The 18,924-nt window shown below is 54.0% G+C and overlaps 3 protein-coding genes across 9 annotated transcripts; 1 reads left to right on the top strand and 2 right to left on the bottom strand.

Moving 5' to 3' along the window:
- Positions 1 to 1,052: 1,052 nt before the first annotated feature.
- TLX2 (T cell leukemia homeobox 2) lies at positions 1,053 to 12,420 on the top strand. Of its 2 annotated transcripts, XR_008546280.1 has the most exons (4): positions 1,053 to 4,328; positions 4,755 to 4,992; positions 5,096 to 6,140; positions 12,200 to 12,420. XR_008546280.1 is itself a non-coding variant. In XM_016948844.3 (3 exons), the coding sequence occupies exons 1-3, from the start codon at positions 3,929 to 3,931 to the stop codon at positions 5,310 to 5,312; spliced, it is 855 nt and encodes a 284-aa protein (XP_016804333.1). In that variant the 5' UTR covers positions 1,053 to 3,928; the 3' UTR covers positions 5,313 to 6,284. The 2 variants fall into 2 exon arrangements, 1 of the variants encoding a protein (XP_016804333.1); XM_016948844.3 differs by lacking the exon at positions 12,200 to 12,420 and having other exon boundaries at positions 5,096 to 6,284.
- Positions 7,258 to 15,410, bottom strand: DQX1 (DEAQ-box RNA dependent ATPase 1). 2 transcript variants are annotated; one of them, XM_063789700.1, is made up of 12 exons: positions 15,210 to 15,410; positions 14,567 to 14,822; positions 14,095 to 14,288; positions 13,009 to 13,393; positions 12,410 to 12,637; positions 12,219 to 12,318; positions 11,956 to 12,114; positions 11,680 to 11,871; positions 9,042 to 9,161; positions 8,683 to 8,873; positions 8,167 to 8,357; positions 7,258 to 7,729 (listed from the first exon to the last, which is right to left on the bottom strand). In XM_063789700.1, the coding sequence occupies exons 2-12, from the start codon at positions 14,801 to 14,803 to the stop codon at positions 7,573 to 7,575; spliced, it is 2,154 nt and encodes a 717-aa protein (XP_063645770.1). In that variant the 5' UTR covers positions 14,804 to 14,822; positions 15,210 to 15,410; the 3' UTR covers positions 7,258 to 7,572. The 2 variants fall into 2 exon arrangements, with proteins under 2 accessions (XP_063645770.1, XP_009440984.1); XM_009442709.5 differs by lacking the exon at positions 15,210 to 15,410 and having other exon boundaries at positions 7,450 to 7,729; positions 14,567 to 14,934.
- Positions 15,411 to 15,725: 315 nt separating this feature from the next.
- Positions 15,726 to 18,835, bottom strand: AUP1 (AUP1 lipid droplet regulating VLDL assembly factor). Of its 5 annotated transcripts, none has more exons than XR_010149357.1 (12): positions 18,661 to 18,791; positions 18,443 to 18,580; positions 18,213 to 18,363; positions 17,824 to 18,008; positions 17,490 to 17,562; positions 17,321 to 17,394; positions 17,013 to 17,079; positions 16,809 to 16,911; positions 16,545 to 16,664; positions 16,286 to 16,437; positions 16,015 to 16,195; positions 15,726 to 15,910 (listed from the first exon to the last, which is right to left on the bottom strand). XR_010149357.1 is itself a non-coding variant. In XM_001161094.6 (12 exons), exons 1-12 carry the CDS (start codon positions 18,708 to 18,710, stop codon positions 15,874 to 15,876), a joined length of 1,233 nt encoding a protein of 410 aa, XP_001161094.1. In that variant the 5' UTR covers positions 18,711 to 18,835; the 3' UTR covers positions 15,726 to 15,873. The 5 variants fall into 5 exon arrangements, 3 of the variants coding, with proteins under 3 accessions (XP_001161094.1, XP_016804332.1, XP_009440989.1); XR_010149358.1 differs by having other exon boundaries at positions 16,322 to 16,437; XM_001161094.6 differs by having other exon boundaries at positions 16,015 to 16,133; positions 16,322 to 16,437; positions 18,661 to 18,835.
- Positions 18,836 to 18,924: the final 89 nt, after the last annotated feature.

Genomic DNA, 18,924 nt, shown 5'->3' with positions numbered 1-18,924 from the left:
GGTGAGACAGATCCAAAGCAGTGTGTATGAGGGGGCACTCATTCCAGCACCTCTATCTTCGTCTTTTTTTTTTTTTTTTTGAGATGGAGTCTCGCTTTGTCACCCAGGCTAGAGTGCAGTGGCGCGATCTCGGCTCACTGCCAGCTCCGCCTCCCGGGTTCACGCCATTCTCCTGCCTCAGCATCCCGAGTAGCTGGGACTACAGGTGCCCGCCACCAAGCCCGGCTAATTTTTTGTAGCTTTAGTAGACACGGGGTTTCACCGTGTCAGCCAGGATGGTCTCAATCTGCTGACCTCGTGATCCACCCACCTAGGCCTCCCAAAGTGCTGGGATTACAGGCGTGAGCCACCGCGCCTGGCCAATCTTCAATATAAACCAGCAGGAACCATCCTTTCCCTGTGAATCAGAGACAAGGAGGCAAGAAAGGACATTTCAAGCCAGGTTGGGGTGGTGGTGCACACCTATAACTCTAGATAATCAGGGGGTCAAAGTGGGAGGATTGTCTGAGCCCAGGAGTTTGAGGCCAGCCAGCCAGCCTGGGCATCATAGCGAGACTCTGTCTCTTAAAAAAGAGAAAGTCCTAGGACTGTGGTCTGGGTGACGTAACTGGATGCCATCTGTTCTTGAAGTGGGGCACTAAAATATTTTAAAAACTCTCCAGAAGACTTGTATGAACTACTGAGTTTGTGACCATTCTCCTTAAAGGATTAGTTGGACAGTCTCTGGGTGGCAGTACCATCTGTGCTGAACTCAAAACGGCAGGGGTGTACGGGTCTGCATGATGTTGCCTTTTTTTCATTTGTTGATTCACTCACTGATTCATTCAAGGAGAATTTATTTAGGTTGGCTGGAGACCACTGGTTACCCTGCCCCCCTGCCCCCAGACTCACCCTTCAGAGCAGAGAATGGGACTAGCAAACTCCTAATCTGCACACCAGCCCTCTTCAGAGATTATATTTCTTTGCTGTCTCCCTAGGTTCCCTGCTCCCATCTGGAGGAATCCAGCCCTTGCTATCAAGGAAGTTTTTTTTTTTTTTTTTTTTTTGAGATGGAGTCTTGCTCTGTTTCCCCAGACTGGAATGCAGTGGTGATCTCCACTCACTGAAACCTCTGCCTCCCGGGTTCAAGTGATTCTCCTGCCTCAGCCTCCCCAGTAGCTGAGATTACAGGCACCTGCCACCATGCCCAGCTAATTTTTTTGTATTTTTAATAGAGACGGGGTTTCACCATGTTGGCCAGGTTGGTCTTGAACTCCTGACATCAGGTGATCCGTCCCCTCTTGGCATTCCAAAGTGGTGGGATTACAGGCATGAGCCACTGCTCCCGGCCTGAAGATTTGGACTAAACAGGTTCATGCTTCCTTGTAGCCCTCTCTACTGCTGAGAAAAGTGCATGGGTTTCTGTAAAGAGATGGGAGGTGATAATGTCTGTCTTCTCCATCAAGATGAAAATACATCTGCTAAATTGGTAGGAGCCCCCACCCTCTTTCAGAATGGGCTGTTAGCAGGGCTGAGGAGGGGCTGGACAAATTGGATAGTAGAGTGGTCAAGGTGGGGGAGGTTGACACTTTTTTTTTTTTTTTCAGACAGAGTCTTGCTGTGTTGCCCAGGCTGGAGTGCAGTGGCGCGATCTCGGCTCACTGCAAGCTCCACCTCCCGGGTTCATGCCATTCTCCTGCCTCAGCCTCCCAAGTAGCTGGGACTACAGGCACCCGCCACCACGCCCAGCTAATTTTTGTATTTTTAGTAGAGATGGGTTTCACCGTGTTAGCCAGGATGGTCTCAATCTCCTGACCTCGTGATCCACCCGCCTCGGCCTCCCAAAGTGCTGGGATTACAGGCGTGAGCCACCGCGCCCAGCAGGTTGACACATATTAATGCCCACTGTTCCTCCCACTGCCCTCTGTCCCATTTATGGTTCACCTCCTCTAGATATAAGGCTTCAGAGAACACTGGAGGGCTAGTGGACAGAGCTCACTCTTCTTTCTCTTCTTTATCTTTCTGCCCAGATGCCCAAATACCATTCCTGGTTCCCAGGGGAGAAAAGACCCCTTCACCCTGCCCCAGGCACCAGGCTGCCAGCCCATCTGCTGGGGAGAAAGGAGGGGGCAGAGTCTTTCCCAGGGGATCCTGGAGAATCAGTTTGAAGATCAGTGCTCCCAGGGAGATCCAGCTAGTAGACTTACAAGGCATTTCGGTTCACACGGGAACCAGCAGGATGGAGCTGAACAGCGGGGTGGGCTCGGGACGAGGGTAGAGGGCTGGCACAGCAGGGTAAGGTCCTTTGGCCACCACGTGTCAGAGGTAGGCTGAGCTGCTCGTTGGTGCCCACCCGCCACCGCCACCGCAGGATGGTAGAAGCACCCCCCTCTCCGAGCCCAGTCTCACCGGCTCAGAGGCGCCAGGGCCCCCCCGGGGGCCGGGGCGGGCCGGGGAAGGTAATGTAATTCCGGCCCAGCTAACCCGATTACCGCGGCCTGCACCGGGCAGGGCGGCGGCGGGGGCGGGTCTAAGGCTCAGGGGCCCGTCCGCGGGGGTCCCATCCCCGGGAAGGACGCAGAGTTCACGCACTCCCGGCTCCTGGATTCATGGCCAGAGGTCACAAGGTCACCAAGCGGCTTAGGTCTTTCCCCACCTCCCTTCTCTGACAGCTCCAGGCCATTTTCTGAGTTTGGGTGGGGTAAAATGTTTATGGGAAACAAGGCGGCCAGGATCCAACCAAGGCCTCAGTGAGGTCCCACGTGTCCCCTGTGGCGAGATTTCGCCCTCCCGCCGTTGAGGAGGAAGAGTGTGAGAACAGACTTCCTAGGCACAGAATGGAGGGGCAGAGTCCTGCATTGAGGACTCCCTGCACTTGGGGTCCGGGGGTAAGTGCCAGCCCCAAGAACCCGCCGGCCTGATTTGGCCCGGGTTGAGCCATGGTCCATTTTACACGGATTTTGGAAAATCGAAATTCTAAGAAACACAGGACACCAATTACCGGTGCGCATGAACAGGGCTGGGGGGACCTACAGGAGAGGCCAGAAGGCGCACCACGATCGCCAGCCCAAAGCGGCCGTTCCCCGCCCTTAGCCCCTGCCGTCCCCTTCCCACACCTGTTCTCTTCCTGGGCCTGCAGCTCACCGGGCGCCGTTCCCCAGCCGCTTCTTACGCAGCCAGGAAACCACAACGAGATTTGGTCTTCGAGGGCATTTAGGCGGGGACCACAACGAATCCGGGAGTTGGCCAGAAGGATCCATCGAGAGGCGAAGAGTGGGGGCTGGGGGAGGAGGCACCTGCGGAGGAAGCCGGTGAGGCGAAGGCAGCCCAAAGGCGGAGGCCGCCCAAAGGCGGAGGCCAGCAAGGATGGAGGCGCGGTGAGCATCTCCGCTGACTCAGCGGCCCATGCTCGGGCCCCTCCCGCGCTGGGCCTGGCTCCTAACACCCTGGCCCCCTGGCCCCCGCCCCGCACATCTCCGCCAGCCAGCCTTCCCCCTGCGCTTGGCGCAAACAGGCGTCCCTTCCCCTTTAACTGCTGGGCCCCGCCCCTGCCCTACCCCCAGCCCCCACTACCCACCCGGGCCGATCCGTCAGTCACTGCCCCAGCCGGAGCTGGCCAACCCTCTCCACCCGGGACTTGGGCAGCAGCGCCGGCAGCCCAGCGTCTATTTGCGCTTAAGAGCCAGCAAGGAAGCTCCAGGGGCCCCAGCTGGCCGTGCTCCCCCGGGATGCAAGTCCCTGCGCTGACGCCCGGCAGCGGCTGGCACGGGCGCGGCTGCTCCGGGTGCACAGGGATGCTGCTGTTTCGGGGACCCCGGCGACCTGCCTTGGCCAGCCCCGCGGGCCCCTGAGGCCACTCTCCGGAGCGCGCCGCCGCTGGGCTTCTGGCGCTGCCTGAGGCATCCTCCCCAACCACCGAACCTCCGGCGGTTCTCCTCGGCCCAGACCGATGGAGCCGGGGATGCTGGGTCCACACAACCTCCCACACCACGAGCCAATCAGCTTCGGTATCGATCAGATCCTGAGCGGCCCCGAAACCCCAGGGGGCGGTCTAGGCCTGGGTCGCGGGGGCCAGGGTCATGGGGAGAGTGGGGCGTTCTCGGGTGGATACCACGGAGCCTCGGGCTACGGTCCCGCCGGCTCACTTGCCCCGCTGCCCGGCAGCTCCGGAGTGGGCCCAGGCGGCGTGATCCGCGTCCCTGCGCACCGCCCGCTGCCTGTGCCGCCGCCCGCGGGGGGGGCGCCTGCAGTGCCTGGGCCCTCGGGTTTGGGCGGCGCCGGAGGCCTAGCGGGACTCACCTTCCCCTGGATGGACAGCGGCCGCCGCTTTGCCAAGGACCGGCTCACGGGTGAGGTTGTCTGACCCCTCCAGCGTCACGCCCGACTCTGACCCCGTCTCCTCATCTCTTAGCTTTCTGCTCCAACTCAAGGACCCCTTTCACACCTCCCACTAGATCCTCCCAGGGGATCCTCCCCCAACTCAAATCTCTGGGTCCTGCCTCCGAGAGGTGATGGGGAGGGAGCTGCCGTCGGTGCCCGCGCCCTCCTCTGTAGTCCCACTGTCCACGCGTGGGGAGGGGAGGGTGAAGTTACAGGGGACGTCTCCCTCGCATCCCAGGGGAAGGGCCTTTCTTGGCTATAGGGCTCAGCTGATGCTTAGGGCCCGGGTAAGGACAGGGCGCGGGAGCTCTGCGGCCTGGACAGCCGCGCGGCCTTCTCAGTGGCACCTCGGGCCACCCTGCAAATTCTGCCCTGGTCTTTCTTCCTCCCGGTAGCTGCGCTCTCGCCCTTCTCTGGGACGCGCCGCATAGGCCACCCCTACCAAAACCGGACCCCTCCGAAGCGGAAGAAGCCGCGCACGTCCTTCTCCCGCTCACAGGTGCTGGAGTTGGAGCGGCGCTTCCTGCGCCAGAAGTACCTGGCCTCTGCGGAGAGGGCGGCGCTGGCCAAGGCCTTGCGCATGACCGACGCACAGGTCAAAACGTGGTTCCAGAACCGACGCACCAAGTGGCGGTGAGGCGCGGCGCGGGCGAGGGCGGACTGGGGTTCCCGAGCCGGGCCTGGTGAGAAGCGAGGCGGCGGGCGGCCCCGCTGACCCCGCGTCTCCCTCCCTTAGGCGCCAGACGGCGGAGGAGCGCGAGGCCGAGCGGCACCGCGCGGGCCGGCTGCTCCTGCACCTGCAGCAGGACGCGTTGCCACGGCCGCTGCGGCCGCCGCTGCCCCCGGACCCTCTCTGCCTGCACAACTCGTCGCTCTTCGCGCTGCAGAACCTGCAGCCCTGGGCCGAGGACAACAAAGTGGCTTCAGTGTCCGGGCTCGCCTCGGTGGTGTGAGCGACGCCCGTCCGATCGGCGTGGAGCGCCGGGCCCGGAGCGGTGGAGCGCGCGGCTGCCTGCGCCCATGGTCTAGTGGCAGCCGGGCGCGTGAGGAGTGGCAGGCCTTGAGGCTGTCGTCGAGGGCTCCTCCACCACCGGCCGGCTCCCAAGCCAGCGTTGCGCAGATGCACGGCCAGCTCAGAGGCGGCCTTTCCCGCCATTTTTCACTTCACTGCCGTTACGCCGCCGCTGGAACCTGAGGCGCCGAGAGGGCGGGACCTGCAGGACAGTAGCCAATGAGGTGCGGGGAGGGGGCCGGGCTGGCCAATGGGAGCTGCTTTCCTGAGGGACTCGAAATTCTCCGGCGGGTGGTCGGGAGCTGGGGCTCTGAGGGGCTCTAGCGGCGTTGCGCGCGGTGCCGGCTGGGTCTGTACCAAAGGTGTGAAGGAAAGAAGACGCCGACCACGGCGAAGCAATAGAGGGGGTGCTGGAGCGCGAGAGGCTGGCTGATTGTGACCGAAACCAGAGGGTTGTCCACCCCGGGCATCTCATCCCTCAACTGTAAAATAATCGCTAAGGATTCCTTCCTGACTTTGAGCCTCACGTTGTCATGTGTGTTCAGCCTGCTGGCCACATCCTCCGGCAACACGCCCGGGCAGGAGGCGAGTCGGATACTTACACACCCAACGAAAGAGAAAATCTAGAAAGAAAATCTGGCTCTGGTGTCACATAGGGACAGAGAAGGGAGAGGAGGAAACAGTGGACAAAGTTAATGGGCCCAGTGGAGTTAGGGTGAAGAGAATTTGGAAAATAATTTGGAAGTGACAAGCTTAAGAAGAATCAAAGGTAATTCCAAGACTGGAAATGTGCAGCATCAGGAAATCAATGGTGCTGTGGATGATGAAAGGGAAATTGGGAAGACTGGAGCAAAATTAACTGTATAGGCAAAACTAAATGTTATACCTAGAGAGAATAAATCCTGGAGAAGTGCCTTTGAGGGAGATCAGCTGACATCCACATAGAGGTGGACCTAGATAGAATGAATGAGAACAGATAGAATCTCTGAGGGAGGGAACTCTTGAGGAGAAAAGCAGAGTTCTAAGGACTAAACCTTTCCACCAAATTCGACAACCACCTTTGCAATGTGCAAGATGATGGAGAATACCTAAGTCAATAGTCCAAGGGCAGGCGGGGCACGGTGGCTCACGCCTGTAATCCCAGCACTTTGGGCCGAGGCGGGAGGATCACAAGGTCAGGAGATCGAGACCATCCTGGCTAACACGGTGAAACCCTGTCTCGACTAAAAATACAAAAATTAGCCGGGCATGGTGGCACATGCCTGTAGTCCCAGCTACTCAGGAGGCTGAGGCAGGAGGATCGCTTGAACCCGGGAGGTGGAGGTTGCAGTGAGCTGAGATTGCACCACTGCACTCCAGCCTGGGTGACAGAGCGAGACTCCATCTAAAAAAAAAAAAGTCCGAGGGCACAAAAGGGGAAGGGAAGGAAGGAGAACCTAGGAAGAAAGAAAGGAAAGCATGATGTCTCTGAAGTTGTTAGAAAGACTTCCCCTTGTGGGTGTGTCTGGGCTGCTGGGAAGCTTGTTAATAGAAAGTCTAGTTAGGGGATGGTTGCATTAGCCTTAAGGTTTAAAAAGGAATTGGATTTAAGCTGTATGAGGAAGAAAGGGAAGAATTTGTCTGATTCCTCTAGCACCCCCATCCTTTGTGCCCTGGAGGCTGGTGCACTGTGACAGAGGGAAGAGAGGCCAGGCTAGAGACCAACTGTAGCCCGACAACTCATGTCTGTGCTAGTGACAACTATGTCGATCATAGCATGAAGGCCTGATTGGAGATGGGAAGAGGCTAGAGACTATATAGTTGGAGGAGCTGGCCCTGGTTATTTACTGTAATATCATCACTGATTTATGGATGTTGTATATGGCACTGCAGGACCAAACTAAAACTTGGCATCATAGAAAAATCTTTTATAGATCACAAGGGAGTACAAGAATGGGTTTGGCAAAGTTGAGTGAATGAGGAGCATGTCAGTCCCTCTCCAATCAATAAGAGAAGGCTAAGGAAAGAGTCCTTCCCTATGTAGACTGTGGTTTACCCCATTATTTCCATTCCCAGTCTACCATTTCTTGGGACTCAGGTTCCAGGGTTTACATTTGACCCTAAACTTTGGGCTTCTAAATCTGTCTGGGTGCTTTGGTGTCACCCTGAGGGATAATCTAATGTGATGAGATGAACCCAGCTCCATTCCATAGGCAGGCAGGTCACTGCAGGACACAGGGATCTCTGAATTCCTGGGCTGAGGATGATTTGCTCCCTGCTGTAGAATCTGCCATTCCTTCCCTTAGCTGGTTCAGAAGGTCTCTGCTCTCACTGGGAGGCAAGTTACTCAGGAAGTATGGAGGGGCCAATTCCACCAGCCTAATAGAGAGAGTCATAATTAGATGATCTGCATCTTCTCTCTCTCTGTCTCTCTCTTTTTAGAGACAGGGTCTCGCTCTGTTGCCTGAGCTGGAGTTCAGTGGCATGATCATAACTCACTGTAGCCTTAGACTCCCGTAATCCTTAGCCTTAGACTCAAGTAATCCTCCCACCTCAATCTCCCAAGTAGCTGGGACTACAGGGTGGTTTCAAACTCCTAGCCTCAAGCACTCCTCCTGCCTAGGTCTCCAAAAGTGCATCTTCTCTTATAATGCAGACTTTTAAACTTCTCACCAGCCCTTCCACAAATCCTGTCTCCTCAGATCATGTTTTTACTAACCACTAAGATCCCTTCCTCTGTCTCTCTAACTCCCCAGCCATAATTTTGGCCCCAGGGAGAGGAATAGGCAGTATAGGAGGGATGTCAGGGAACTCACATCTGTGGTTGAATCTCAGAAACAATGGAAAGGCAGTTGTCTTTGGATATGGTGAAATTGTGGTAGAGCACCCATGGTGGGGGTCTGGCAGGAGCTCTGCGGCTTCGGTAGCAGCAGTATGAGGAGAGCTGGGCCACATGCTTATGGGTTAGGAGTAGGTAATTTCCAGTCCCATCTGTGTCTCTGGCCACCTTATTGAAAGGCAGAAATATTGACGGAATAAATAAAAGGGAAGAGGCAGGCAGTAGAAAAAAATAAAAGGGGATTGAGAAAGAGTAAGGGTGATGAGAGCATGAAAAGTAAAGCATTACCTCTAGGTGTTGTCTGGTCTCTACTATACCTCATGGCATTTACCATAGCCCCTTGTACCTCAAATCCTCAAGAGAAAAGTCCTTTCTGGTTCTAAAGAATCTTTTGAATGGCCACCTGGACCCTGATTTCAAAGTGGCTTACCAATATTTGTTCTCTTTGCCTTTTGCTCCTTTGATCACCCTCACCCCCACCCTTTCCTCTAACCTTGAGAAAGTATCCTGACACCAGTGCTTTCTGAAGGTCTCTGCGATTCTGCTCAGAGCCAAAGGCTGGTAGGGACAAGGGAAGTTCAATTCGTTGCATGAGTTCTAGGAGTTCTCCCCGAAGTTTATGGGCTTGGCACAATGCTGCCCAATTCAGACCTCGAGCCTGGCACCAAGCCTCATCTGCTCCACCTAGGAGAGGAAAGGGACCAGCTAAACTAAAGTCCTTGAGACCCCTGAAATAACCCAACCCTTAGCCAAAGGGCCTCCTCTTTCTGAGCATAGAGATCTGTCAGCTGGCTGCATAAAATTTCCCCTCTTTGGAAAATCTGGGATTCTATAAAAGGATGCAGAACTCACTTTGTATAAAGGCTTCATACACCTGGATCAGAGAACTGTGGTCACCATCCGTGTGTTCCAGGGCCCGACGCAGGGCAGCTTCTTCTGCACTGATTGGAGGACGGGTAAACCCAGGGGCAGCTGGAGGCAGAAGAGTGGAAGGTAGAATCTGCCATTTGGGAAATGGGAAGGGATAGTAGTACAGGTAGAATGCTGAAAAGGCAGAAGTGTCCCTTTGGGAACTTTATTCAAAAGACATAGATAACTTCTAGGTGCTATGCACTTTATTAAACATTGAGGATAAATAAATGAAATACAGTCTCTGCCATCAAGGAGCTTCAAGTCTGGTGGGAGAGACCAACAGGTAAGCAGACTTGATAAGCATGATAGGTGTTTGTATATGGTACTGTGGAAACAAAGAGGAGGATACCTAATCCAGGCTTCAGGTGGTGAGGATGTGAGTGATGTAAGAGAAAACGATGAGGACCCTTGGGCTAGTATTTGAAATTTGAGTAGGAATTAGCCGAGTGGAGACGGGGCAGGGAGTATGTTTCAGACTGTGGCAACAGCATGGCACGTAAGTTAATAATATAGCATATTTGGGGAACTGCAAGCCATCTGGTATGGGTGGAGGGAATGAAATGACGTGGCAGAATGGCAGGAGATAAAGCTGGAGAGGTAGGTATAGGTAAGGTCATGAGAGGCTGGAGTACTGAGGAAAGGAACTGTCTTTAAGGTAAAGAGTAGCTGTAGAGGAAGAGTTGTGGGGTTTTGTTGTTGTTGTTGTTTGTTTGAGACAGGGTCTCACTCTCTTGCCCAGGCTGGAGTGAAGTGGCGTGATCATGGCCCGTTGCAGCCTCAACCTCCCAGGCTTAAATGATCCTCCTACCTCAGTCTCTTCAGTAGCTGAGACTACAGGCACATGCCACCACACCTGGCTAATTTTTTGTTTTTGTAGAGACAGGGTCTCACTATGTTGCCCAGGCTGGTCTCAAACTCCTGACCTCATGTGATCCTCCCATCTCAGCCTCCCAAAGTGCTGAGATTACAGGCACAAGCCACCATGCCTGGCTGAAGAAGAGTTTTTAAGTAAGAGAGTCCATGTGTCTGAAAAAGTTCACATTACTAGTTAGGAGGCTACTGAGGAAATCCAGCTGAGCAATGAGGAGGACCTACCATTGGCAGATCCTACCTACCGTATTCACTGGAAGTGAATATGGAGAAGGACAGATGAATATATTTTTATATATATATTTACATTTAGGAGATAAAAGTGAAATAACCTGGAGAAAGACTGGTCTAGAGTGATGGTAGCAGAGCAGCAGAGATAATAGTATTATCTGAATCTAAGACTCTAGAGAGAGGAAAAGATTTTGTGGTGATGGTGGTGAGGGAGTGGTTTAATAGAGCATTTGAGTTCCGTTCTGAGCTGAGGTACTGTTAACTATTCTGGTAGAAATGTCCATCGGGGCTGGGTGCCGAGGCTCAGGCCTGTAATCCCAGCAGTTTGGGAGGCTGAGGTGGATGGATCACCTGAGGTCAGGACTTTGAGACCAGCTGGGCCAACATGGCAAAAACCCGTCTCTACTAAAAATACAAGAATCAGCTGGGCATGGTGGTGCGTGCCTGTAGTCCCAGCTACTTGGGAGGCTGAGGCACGAGAATTGCTTGAACCAGGCAGACAGAGGTTGCAGTGAGTCGAGATCATGCCATTGCACTCCAGCCTGGGTGACAGAGTGAGACTTTGTCTCAAAAAAAAAAAAAAAAAAGAAAAAGAAAAAAACGTTCATCAGGAGTTGGAGTATGCTCTCTCTCTCTCCCTCTCTTTCCCTCTCCCCCCCTCTTTCCCTCTCCCTCTCTTTCCCTCTCCCTCTCTCCCCCTCTCCCCATGCCTCTCTCCCTCGCTCTCTCTCTGTCTCTCAGATTCGAAGAATGGTATTGGGTGAGAGATACACGGCACAAGGTTTGGAAATTTTAAGGCTAAAGGTAGCACTTCAAACCATGGGTGTGGATAAACTTGCTCGGAGAGTTCAGGGAATAGAAGACAAAAGAGGCAAGAATAGAACCCTGAGGACCAATTTACAATGGATAAGAAGAGGACAAAGAGCTCAAGGAAAAGATAAAGGGGATGACCAGAGACGTAGGATGAAAACCATGAGGAGCAGCGTTACAGAGGCCTAGGGAGGAGGCAGTTTCAAGGTGGAGCGGTCAGCAATCTCAAGTGTCAAAAGAAGGTCATGAATAAGGGTTCAAAAGTATCCACTGGATTAGGTACCTGGAAGGTCACTGGTGAGTTGAAAGCTGTTTCACTGGCATGGTAGACCTGAAGCTGGAGTGCAGTGGGTGAGCAATACACCGGTTAGAACAGGATAGAAATCATGCTGCATAGCTGAAGGGGAGGATAGGGTTGAGGAAGAGGGGTGTGTGAGTTTTAGCAATAACAGATTAGGAGAGATTTAAGCATGCTGAGGGCAAGAACCAGCAGAGAAAAAAGGCTAAAGAGACAAGAGGGAGATGGGTGACTAAGCCTGGTTCTTTAGGCATTGTGAGGGGTGGCAACTGGTGCAGAGAGGAAAGGGCTAGCCTCGGGAGCACCAAAACCCAAGAGGAAGGGCTGAAGTGGTTTCAAGAGCTATGGATTTACAGCAGCGATTTATACCTGTGAGCATGGCAGCCAGGGTGAGCATCTCGTCCACACAGTCAAACTCGCATGAGGCCAGCAGGGCTTTGGCCAGCTCAGGGGCCAGAGGGAATTCTGATAGTATGACACCCAGATCTGACAGGTCCCCATCATCATCCAGGGCTGCCAGATAGTCTAAATCTTCCAGGGCTTGCATCAATGCTTCTGGAGCTGGTGAGGAAACAGGGCTTACAGGATATGAAGTTTCAGAACTGGGTGGTCAGATGGCAGTGCTTGGGCAGGAGAGGTGCTCACCAGGCTGGTCCAGGAAGTGACACTCCCCTGGCTCTGCAATCTGTCTCCTTTTTAGTAGTAACACCAGGGAGCTCAGATTCTCCTCACACACCCTGGGTTGCGGCAATGGTGGAGCTTCTAGTTCTAAGAAGGACTTAGGATACAGGCAGAGGCAGGATCCTGAGGGGAAAAAGAGCTGGGAAAGAAGACCACTGTAGATTTCTCAGGGCTTGCATGTTGGTGACTCTTGGGTTTTTTATTTCAGTGAGGGCAAAGGCTCTTACCTGGTGGGAACCCTCTTGCTCGCAGTCGTCTTGCCTCTGCCTGACACTTGCTGATTGGCCTCAACACTTGGAATTCTGCTCGGATCCTAGGATTGTAAACCTGTTGCCCGTCCCCCAACCAAGGCCAAGACAGATCAGAGTGGGCCATTTCTGCCTTTACTACCCCACCGCTATCTCTCTCTCTCACTCACACTTCGGAGCTCCAGTCCTGAGTCGATGACATGTTGGATGGAAGGGAGGGAGAAGGAGAAGTCAGCCAGCCAGTGAGTGACCACAACCTTTCGGGCATCCATGTCCTCATACACAGCCTGAACGGCTTGTCCACAGTCTGGGTGAAGGGGCAGTACTCGTGGTGGAAGCCCTTGGAGAAGCAAGGACTCTACCTCCCTGGACAAGGATTCACAGCACAGGGAAATTTCCTGAGGAGAAGGGTGGGTGGGGCATTAGGGCAGTTCTCACGTTTTTTGGGGTCACAGATCCCTTTGAAAGACTGTTGAAAGTTATGGCCCTTCACTCTGAGAAAATGCAAATTACTCATAAAGTTGAAGGTTTTATAATTTCAGGGGTTCACTGAATCACAAATCTCTGCATTAAAGGGAATAAAAAAGTGAGTGGTAAACCTCTTTACCCTGAAATCCTTAAGTTTTTCTCTGGGACCCCAACGGAGAGTAAATACTGCAACTCTACTGTTCCTAACAGGCATTGCTCCCATTCCCATTCCTGAGGACTGGAAGATGATGATGAGTACCTCCTTTTGCAGGCTGTTTTTTTTTTTTTTTTTTTTTTTTACCTCCTCACTGGGCAGGAACACTAGCACATCTCCTGGAACCTCCTTCCGACACAACTCAAGCACTGCTTGGCAGGCAGCTTCCACCCGATCAGGTGGGATGGTGTCCCAGTAGATGGGGGAAGGTCTCTCACCAGGCTCTCTGGGTATATGCACAATAGGAGGATTGCCCCAGAAAGCTCGGAGCTTAGGTTCAAGGGCTGGGTCAGTAACCACAACCACTCTGAGGTCCCCCGGAAGTTTTTCCAGCCTGGCATCTTGCAGTAGCCCCTGGAGTGAATCTGATGCCACCGACCGCTCCTGAGCCTCATCTAGTACCAGCACGCCCCAGGCTCCAGTGCCTCGGGTCGAGGCCACCTCCTGCAGAAGCAGCCTGTCCCAGCAGAACCTGTTGACATTGGTAGTGGGCAGAGGAATCAGTGTGGACACTGACCAGCCCCACAAGCTCAGGGAATCTTCTCCCCAAGGGACGTATATTTTGATATTGAAGGTCAGAAAAATATGCTGTGACTTCCTGAGCCTATGGACCCATAACTGTGACCCCACAACCCCGCTGAGAACACTTTGTTCACAAGGTATACGCCAGCTGGGAAGTGAAATTTTTCTGATGAGGGTGAGGCTGAATGTCTGAGGCCCCTGGCTGGGATTCAAGGGCTTACTTTAGCCATTGCACCACACACAATTTAGAGTGAGTTGGGGCCAGGCACGGTGGCTCATGCCTGTAGTCCTTACACTTTGGGAGACCGAGGTGGGCGGATCACTTGAGCCCAGGAGTTTGAGACCAGCCTGGGCAACATGGCAAAAAATATAAAAATTAGCCAGGCGTGGAGGTGCGTGCCTGTATTCCCAGTTACTTGGGAGGCTGAGGTGGGAGGATCACTTGAGCCCGGGAGGTTGAGGCTGCAGTGAGTTGTGATTGCACCACTGCACTCCAGCCTGGGTGACAGAGTGAGACCCTTTCTCCAAAATAAATAAAATAAAAAAGAGTGAGTTGGGCTAAGGGAGGGTATGGTGAGATGCCAGAGGAATGGGTTTGTTTCTACTGAATAAGGGGAATTAGATTCGGGTAAGGCCTGCAGAGGCCCCCACCTGAGCAGGGTGTTGGGCCCCGTGCAGTCCTCCTGGGGGATGCTGTATCCAACCTCATGACCCAGGGTCAGGTCCATCTCATCAGCAACCCGCAGAGCCAGGCTCCGGGCTGCAAGAGGGTAGGGCTGAGTAACAGTAACCTGTCCTTTCTGGAACCCTCTGGCCAGCGCAAACTCTGCACACCACTGAGGGATCTGGGATAGAAGTAGGGAAGGAGAGCCAGTGAGGAAGATGTAGGACTTCAGTCAGAAGTGCTCAGGGAACTATGGCCACTTTAATCTTTCCTTATTTGGGGAGTCCCCTGGTCTTTCACCAGCCTCCAGGGCCAACCTAACTCATCCCATCTCTCTTCGTTCACCTTCCTCATGACCCCAAGTGGCCCAGTCCCCCCTTGCCCAGGGAAAGGCCAATTCCCTAGCTCCTCCCTTTGTCCACTCCCAGAATCTGCCTGCCCCCACAACCCCCACCACACCTGGGTGCTCTTGCCAGAACCAGGCTCCCCAGACACCAGCACCACTCCAGTGGGGTTACTCTCCAACTGCTCCAAGAAGGTAAAGCGAGCAGCCCAGATGGGCAAGGCTTGGCGCTGCTTCAGCAGCTCATAGTAGCGGGAAGAGAAGGGAAGCCCATCAAAGGGGTTCACAGCCAGTTCAGACTCCCCAGGACTTGGGCCATACTCTTCTGCTAGCCTGAGAGGCTGAGAGGTCATGGTGGCTCTCTGGCAGGACCTGCAGAAGGCAGAGCAGCCAGTAAGGTCATATTTGGTGACCGACACCATCTTCCCACCTCAGCCCCGATCCTTAACCTCTACCTTCAGTTGATCATGCTCTGGGGCCCACCCTTCCCAGCATTTCCTGCCAGGAAACAGTGCTAGGTATTTTGATAAAGGGCTACTGAGAGTTAGTCAACAGTCCCTATAGTCAGGTAGTAGAAATCTACCTGATACTATTACCCTGTTGGCAGGTAGTAGAAATCTTACTTAGGCAGGGGTCCTCAAGGGCAGTAGAAATTATGTGAGACCTAGTAACCTGTGGGAAAGTCCTGAAGGGAAAAGGATAAAGAATATAGGGGGTGGGGAGAGGAACAGCAGAGTCACAGGGATCCTGGATTCAAACCTGCTTGCAGCTCTAGGACGTGTCAGGACGGCAGTCAGCTCCAGACCCACGTAGTCACCACCAACCCTGACCGTGTGAAGTACAAAGGTAAATTCCGGCTCTACCTCAGGGATGGGCTCAAACTTCAAATCCTGAAGCCTGCTTTTGGGGTGGGGCTATTTGCTCCACCTTATTTAACCTAGTCAGGAACCTATGGAAAACAGGCTCCAGCTACCACACTGAGCATGTGTGAACTCTATAGATGATGTGTAGTGTGCTTGTGAAAGGCATGCTGGGACTTGTAGTTTTGCAGCAGCTTCCTCCAAAACCTGGGTTGATCACCCAAGCTGGGTCTTCAGTTCAGTTACACTTCCTTAATTTATCACTCATCACTTGGCATGAGGAGGTGATTTTAGACAGTTGCAGTCTGACTACCCCCTTCAAATGTACAAGAAGACTCTCACCCCCATCCCCCGCAGCCAAGGAATAAGGAACCCACTCACAGGGCTTTTGAGACCGAGAGAGACAACAGATGCCTTGAATGAAAACCATGAATTTAATGTGACATTGGGGGAGCCTCATCCTTCCCTTTTTACCACCCACCCATCCAGCCTGTTGTGAGTTGGGTGAGGGCTGCCCCCAGTCTCCGTCCTGCGGCTCTGGGTGCCATCCTGTTCCTTTGAGCTCAGTCAGCCTCCTGGGCTCGTCTCTCTGTGAATCTCCTGTGGGACATAGGGAGAGATATTATTCAGGCTTTGCCATAGTAGCTCCATAATTCCATTCTCCAATTTGCCACATCCTATTAATTGTCCTCTAACCCCCTCACCTTCTTGCGTATTCATATAGTGCTTGCTTGCGCTCCTGCAGGCTCTCCTGCCGGGCCCAGGAAGACTTGGCAAATGTTAGGGCTGTTGGCTGAGGGGTCACCGGGCCAGAGCTGGGAAACTGAGGTGATCACAATGTCAGAGGGCTTGCGGAGTCATCATCATTAAACACGCATCGAATGCCTACTTTGCAAGAGAGGCACTATGCTAGGGTCTCAGGATCAAAAAAGAAAGGTCAGGGATAAGGGAGTAGGTAGCCTGCCCCCAACTCACCCCAAGACTTGGATCTGACCATTTCCTGGGTCTCACCTTGGAGGCAGAGGCTGTGGGTAGGGACTGAGTTCCCTTGGTGATGTCTTCAGGCATGAAAGCTACGGCCCCCTCAAGCAGATTAGTGATAGTCAAGTCTACACAGCCAGTCTTGGCTGGGGAGAAAAGAGAAGGGAGTCCACTCCCTACTTACTTTCTTCCTTCACAACCCACTTTTCCTCCCTGTGCCCATCTCCCAGTGTGGGGCCACCCTTTCCCATACCCAGGTCTCTCTGGATGACACCCAATGGCACATGGGGCAAAACTTCCTTGACTCTCTGAGCCAGAGTTGCCAGTTGCACATCAGGAGAAGGACCAGGGGAGGGAGGGAAAGAAGACTGGGCTGTGGAAAAAGGAAAAAAAGAAAAAAGAAATTCTGGTAAGTAGAGAACTAGAAGGAGAGGCTAACTAGCACAGAAATAGGGGAGGAATCACAGTAGGCCGAAAAAAAAAAACCCAAAAGCTGTAATGTATAGAGACCACATACCTGACTGGGGGCGCAATCTGGGGTGTCTTTGTCGCTTCATGTGCTCTGCTTTGTCAGCTGGAGTGAGCCGTGTCCCTGTCTGGCCCAATTCCTTGGCCACCAGCTAGGAAGAATTGGAAGACTGGAAGTGTCAAGATCTCAAGCTTTCCTCCCTCTCCTCCTAAGCAGGGACCCCGCCTCCACCCTGTCTGTGCACCCGACCACCTGTTGTACACGGAGTGCAAACTCCTCATTCGCTTCCCCTAGTTGGCGATGAACAGGACGAAGCCACCTGCAAAGAAACAATCCAGGGCTATGTTGTGGGCACCCAGGGTAGAGGCTGTCACCATTCCCCACTTTGGTACCTCTTTGCATGGTGGGTGGGAAAATAGTAAATACTGCAAATACTTTGTGTTGCCTCTGTGGTAGAACCTTGATATAAAGATCTACAAATGGACAGGGCAGAGGCCACTGATTCCTTGACCTTGAGGTGAGCCTCTCCCCAGCGACCAAAATGTGAGGACAGTTAATACCTTACTTGATACACCGTGAAAGGGACGAAAAGTGACCACAGCAGTTCTGAGACCCAGGAGGCATCTGACACCGTCTGAGGGGAGGGCATGAAATGAGGCCTAAGCCAGGGCCAGGGATGGGAAACTTCCCCTTCAAGCCCCAGAGATTCCCTGTTCAACACACACTCACCACAGAGACCAGGGGTCTCTGAACTTGCAGGGTAAGAGGTTGTACCACATCTTGGATAGAAAATGGCCAGGAACTAGAAGAGGAAGGAGAAAGTAGGATGGGAATCCAGCCAGCCTAGTCAGCAGCTCACACCTGCCTTATAACAGGCAACTGTCAAACTCTACAAGCACATAATTGAAGAATGAAGGGATTCAGGAGAAAGAACTAAAAGTGGACAGAAAGGAAATGAACTGGAGATGATGGGGGCTAAGGGCCGAAGAAAATTGTAAAAACTCAAGGGCCCACAAGCTTGACCACCTACCCAGCTGGCACCCCATACCTGTGCTAAACCCACCTGAAGCGCAGGAGCCCCTCCCGGCCATTGGTGGCCTCTTCCTCAGGGAATAGCAGCAGAGGAGTGGGGGGAAGCCTCGTGGAAGCACAGAATCTCTTGAGTGACTCCACCAACTCCCCCCGCCCATTCATCTCCATGAAGCCCCGAGACCAGCACACAAAGCTGGGGGGACTATTGAGTAGAGGCTGGGAACCAGGAGAAGAGAAAGCAAGAAGAAAAATATTGAGGAAAATGAAAAAAAAAAAAAAAAAACTGACATGTGGGGTGGAGGATCGGGGTTAGGGGTAAGGCTCAGTATCCTCCATGGGGAACGCGAGTGGGGACAGGGGGGCCTTCAGCTGGGCCCCAGGGAACCGCCCCGTGGCGCTCTCGGCCTCGCTCTCACTCACGGTGCTACAGGTGGTAAGCAAATTGACTATGTTGTGGTCGAAAGGTGTCACATGGTTGGAAATGAGGACCCTGACACTGTGATCCCGGAGTCCGGAGTCCTCCTGCCGGGCCACGAGCCCTAGCACCGCACACATGGTCCGCACTACGAATCTGGGGACACAGGAGGTGGTGACTGTGTGGCCTCGGGCCAGACCCAGCTCTGACACTCCCCGAACGCCCGCGTCGGAACCTGCGAAGGACGCTGTCTGGCAGCGCGCAGCTGACCAGGAAGACGTGGATCCCGAGAAAGAGGCGCAGGACGAGGAGGCAGAACCCGACTGGCGCGTAGAGCAGCAGCGCGAGCAGGAGGAAGCAGTCACCCGGGAGCCTGGGGGCGAGAGGCGAAGTGGTCAGGCGCCGAAGGCCGAGAGGACGCGGGGATCGGTCTCTTCCCGCCGGGTCTCTTACCGGTGCGAGTCAAAGAGCCGCTCCGGCCCCGGCCCTGAGGGAAGCTCCATAACTGCTGCTTCAGGAGCGCCCGGCCGTCGCCGCCGCCGCCATCTTCGCGCCCGGCCGCAGGGGCTCTTGGGAAGGCGGAGTCTTTGGGCATCCGCCCGGGGTGAGGGGACCCGAAGTCCTGAGGCGCGCCGGAAGGGCTAGCGGTCCCAGCATACCCCGCGGCCCCTTGGGCCGTCTCACAACTCGCGTCCGGCGGAGACCACAATTCCCGGC

This window comes from Pan troglodytes, chromosome 12, assembly GCF_028858775.2.
Source record: "Pan troglodytes isolate AG18354 chromosome 12, NHGRI_mPanTro3-v2.0_pri, whole genome shotgun sequence".
NCBI lineage: Eukaryota > Metazoa > Chordata > Mammalia > Primates > Hominidae > Pan > Pan troglodytes.
This window is presented reverse-complemented; position numbering and strand designations above follow the sequence as displayed.

Coding starts and splice junctions, on each gene's coding strand:
- AUP1 (XM_016948843.2), bottom strand. CDS start 18,802: ATGCCCAAAGACTCCGCCTTCCCAAGAGCCCCTGCGGCCGGGCGCGAA. Junction 18,009..18,212: donor TGCTTACCACCTGTAGCACC/GTGAGTGAGAGC, acceptor CCTGGTTCCCAG/CCTCTACTCAATAGTCCCCC. Junction 16,665..16,808: donor CAGATTGCGCCCCCAGTCAG/GTATGTGGTCTC, acceptor CTTTTTCCACAG/CCCAGTCTTCTTTCCCTCCC.
- DQX1 (XM_009442709.5), bottom strand. CDS start 14,872: ATGGTGTCGGTCACCAAATATGACCTTACTGGCTGCTCTGCCTTCTGC. Junction 12,319..12,409: donor CAGGACTGGAGCTCCGAAGT/GTGAGTGAGAGA, acceptor GACGGGCAACAG/GTTTACAATCCTAGGATCCG. Junction 11,872..11,955: donor TCACTTCCTGGACCAGCCTG/GTGAGCACCTCT, acceptor TTTCCTCACCAG/CTCCAGAAGCATTGATGCAA.
- TLX2 (XM_016948844.3), top strand. CDS start 3,929: ATGGAGCCGGGGATGCTGGGTCCACACAACCTCCCACACCACGAGCCA. Junction 4,329..4,754: donor TGCCAAGGACCGGCTCACGG/GTGAGGTTGTCT, acceptor TCCTCCCGGTAG/CTGCGCTCTCGCCCTTCTCT. Junction 4,993..5,095: donor AACCGACGCACCAAGTGGCG/GTGAGGCGCGGC, acceptor TCCCTCCCTTAG/GCGCCAGACGGCGGAGGAGC.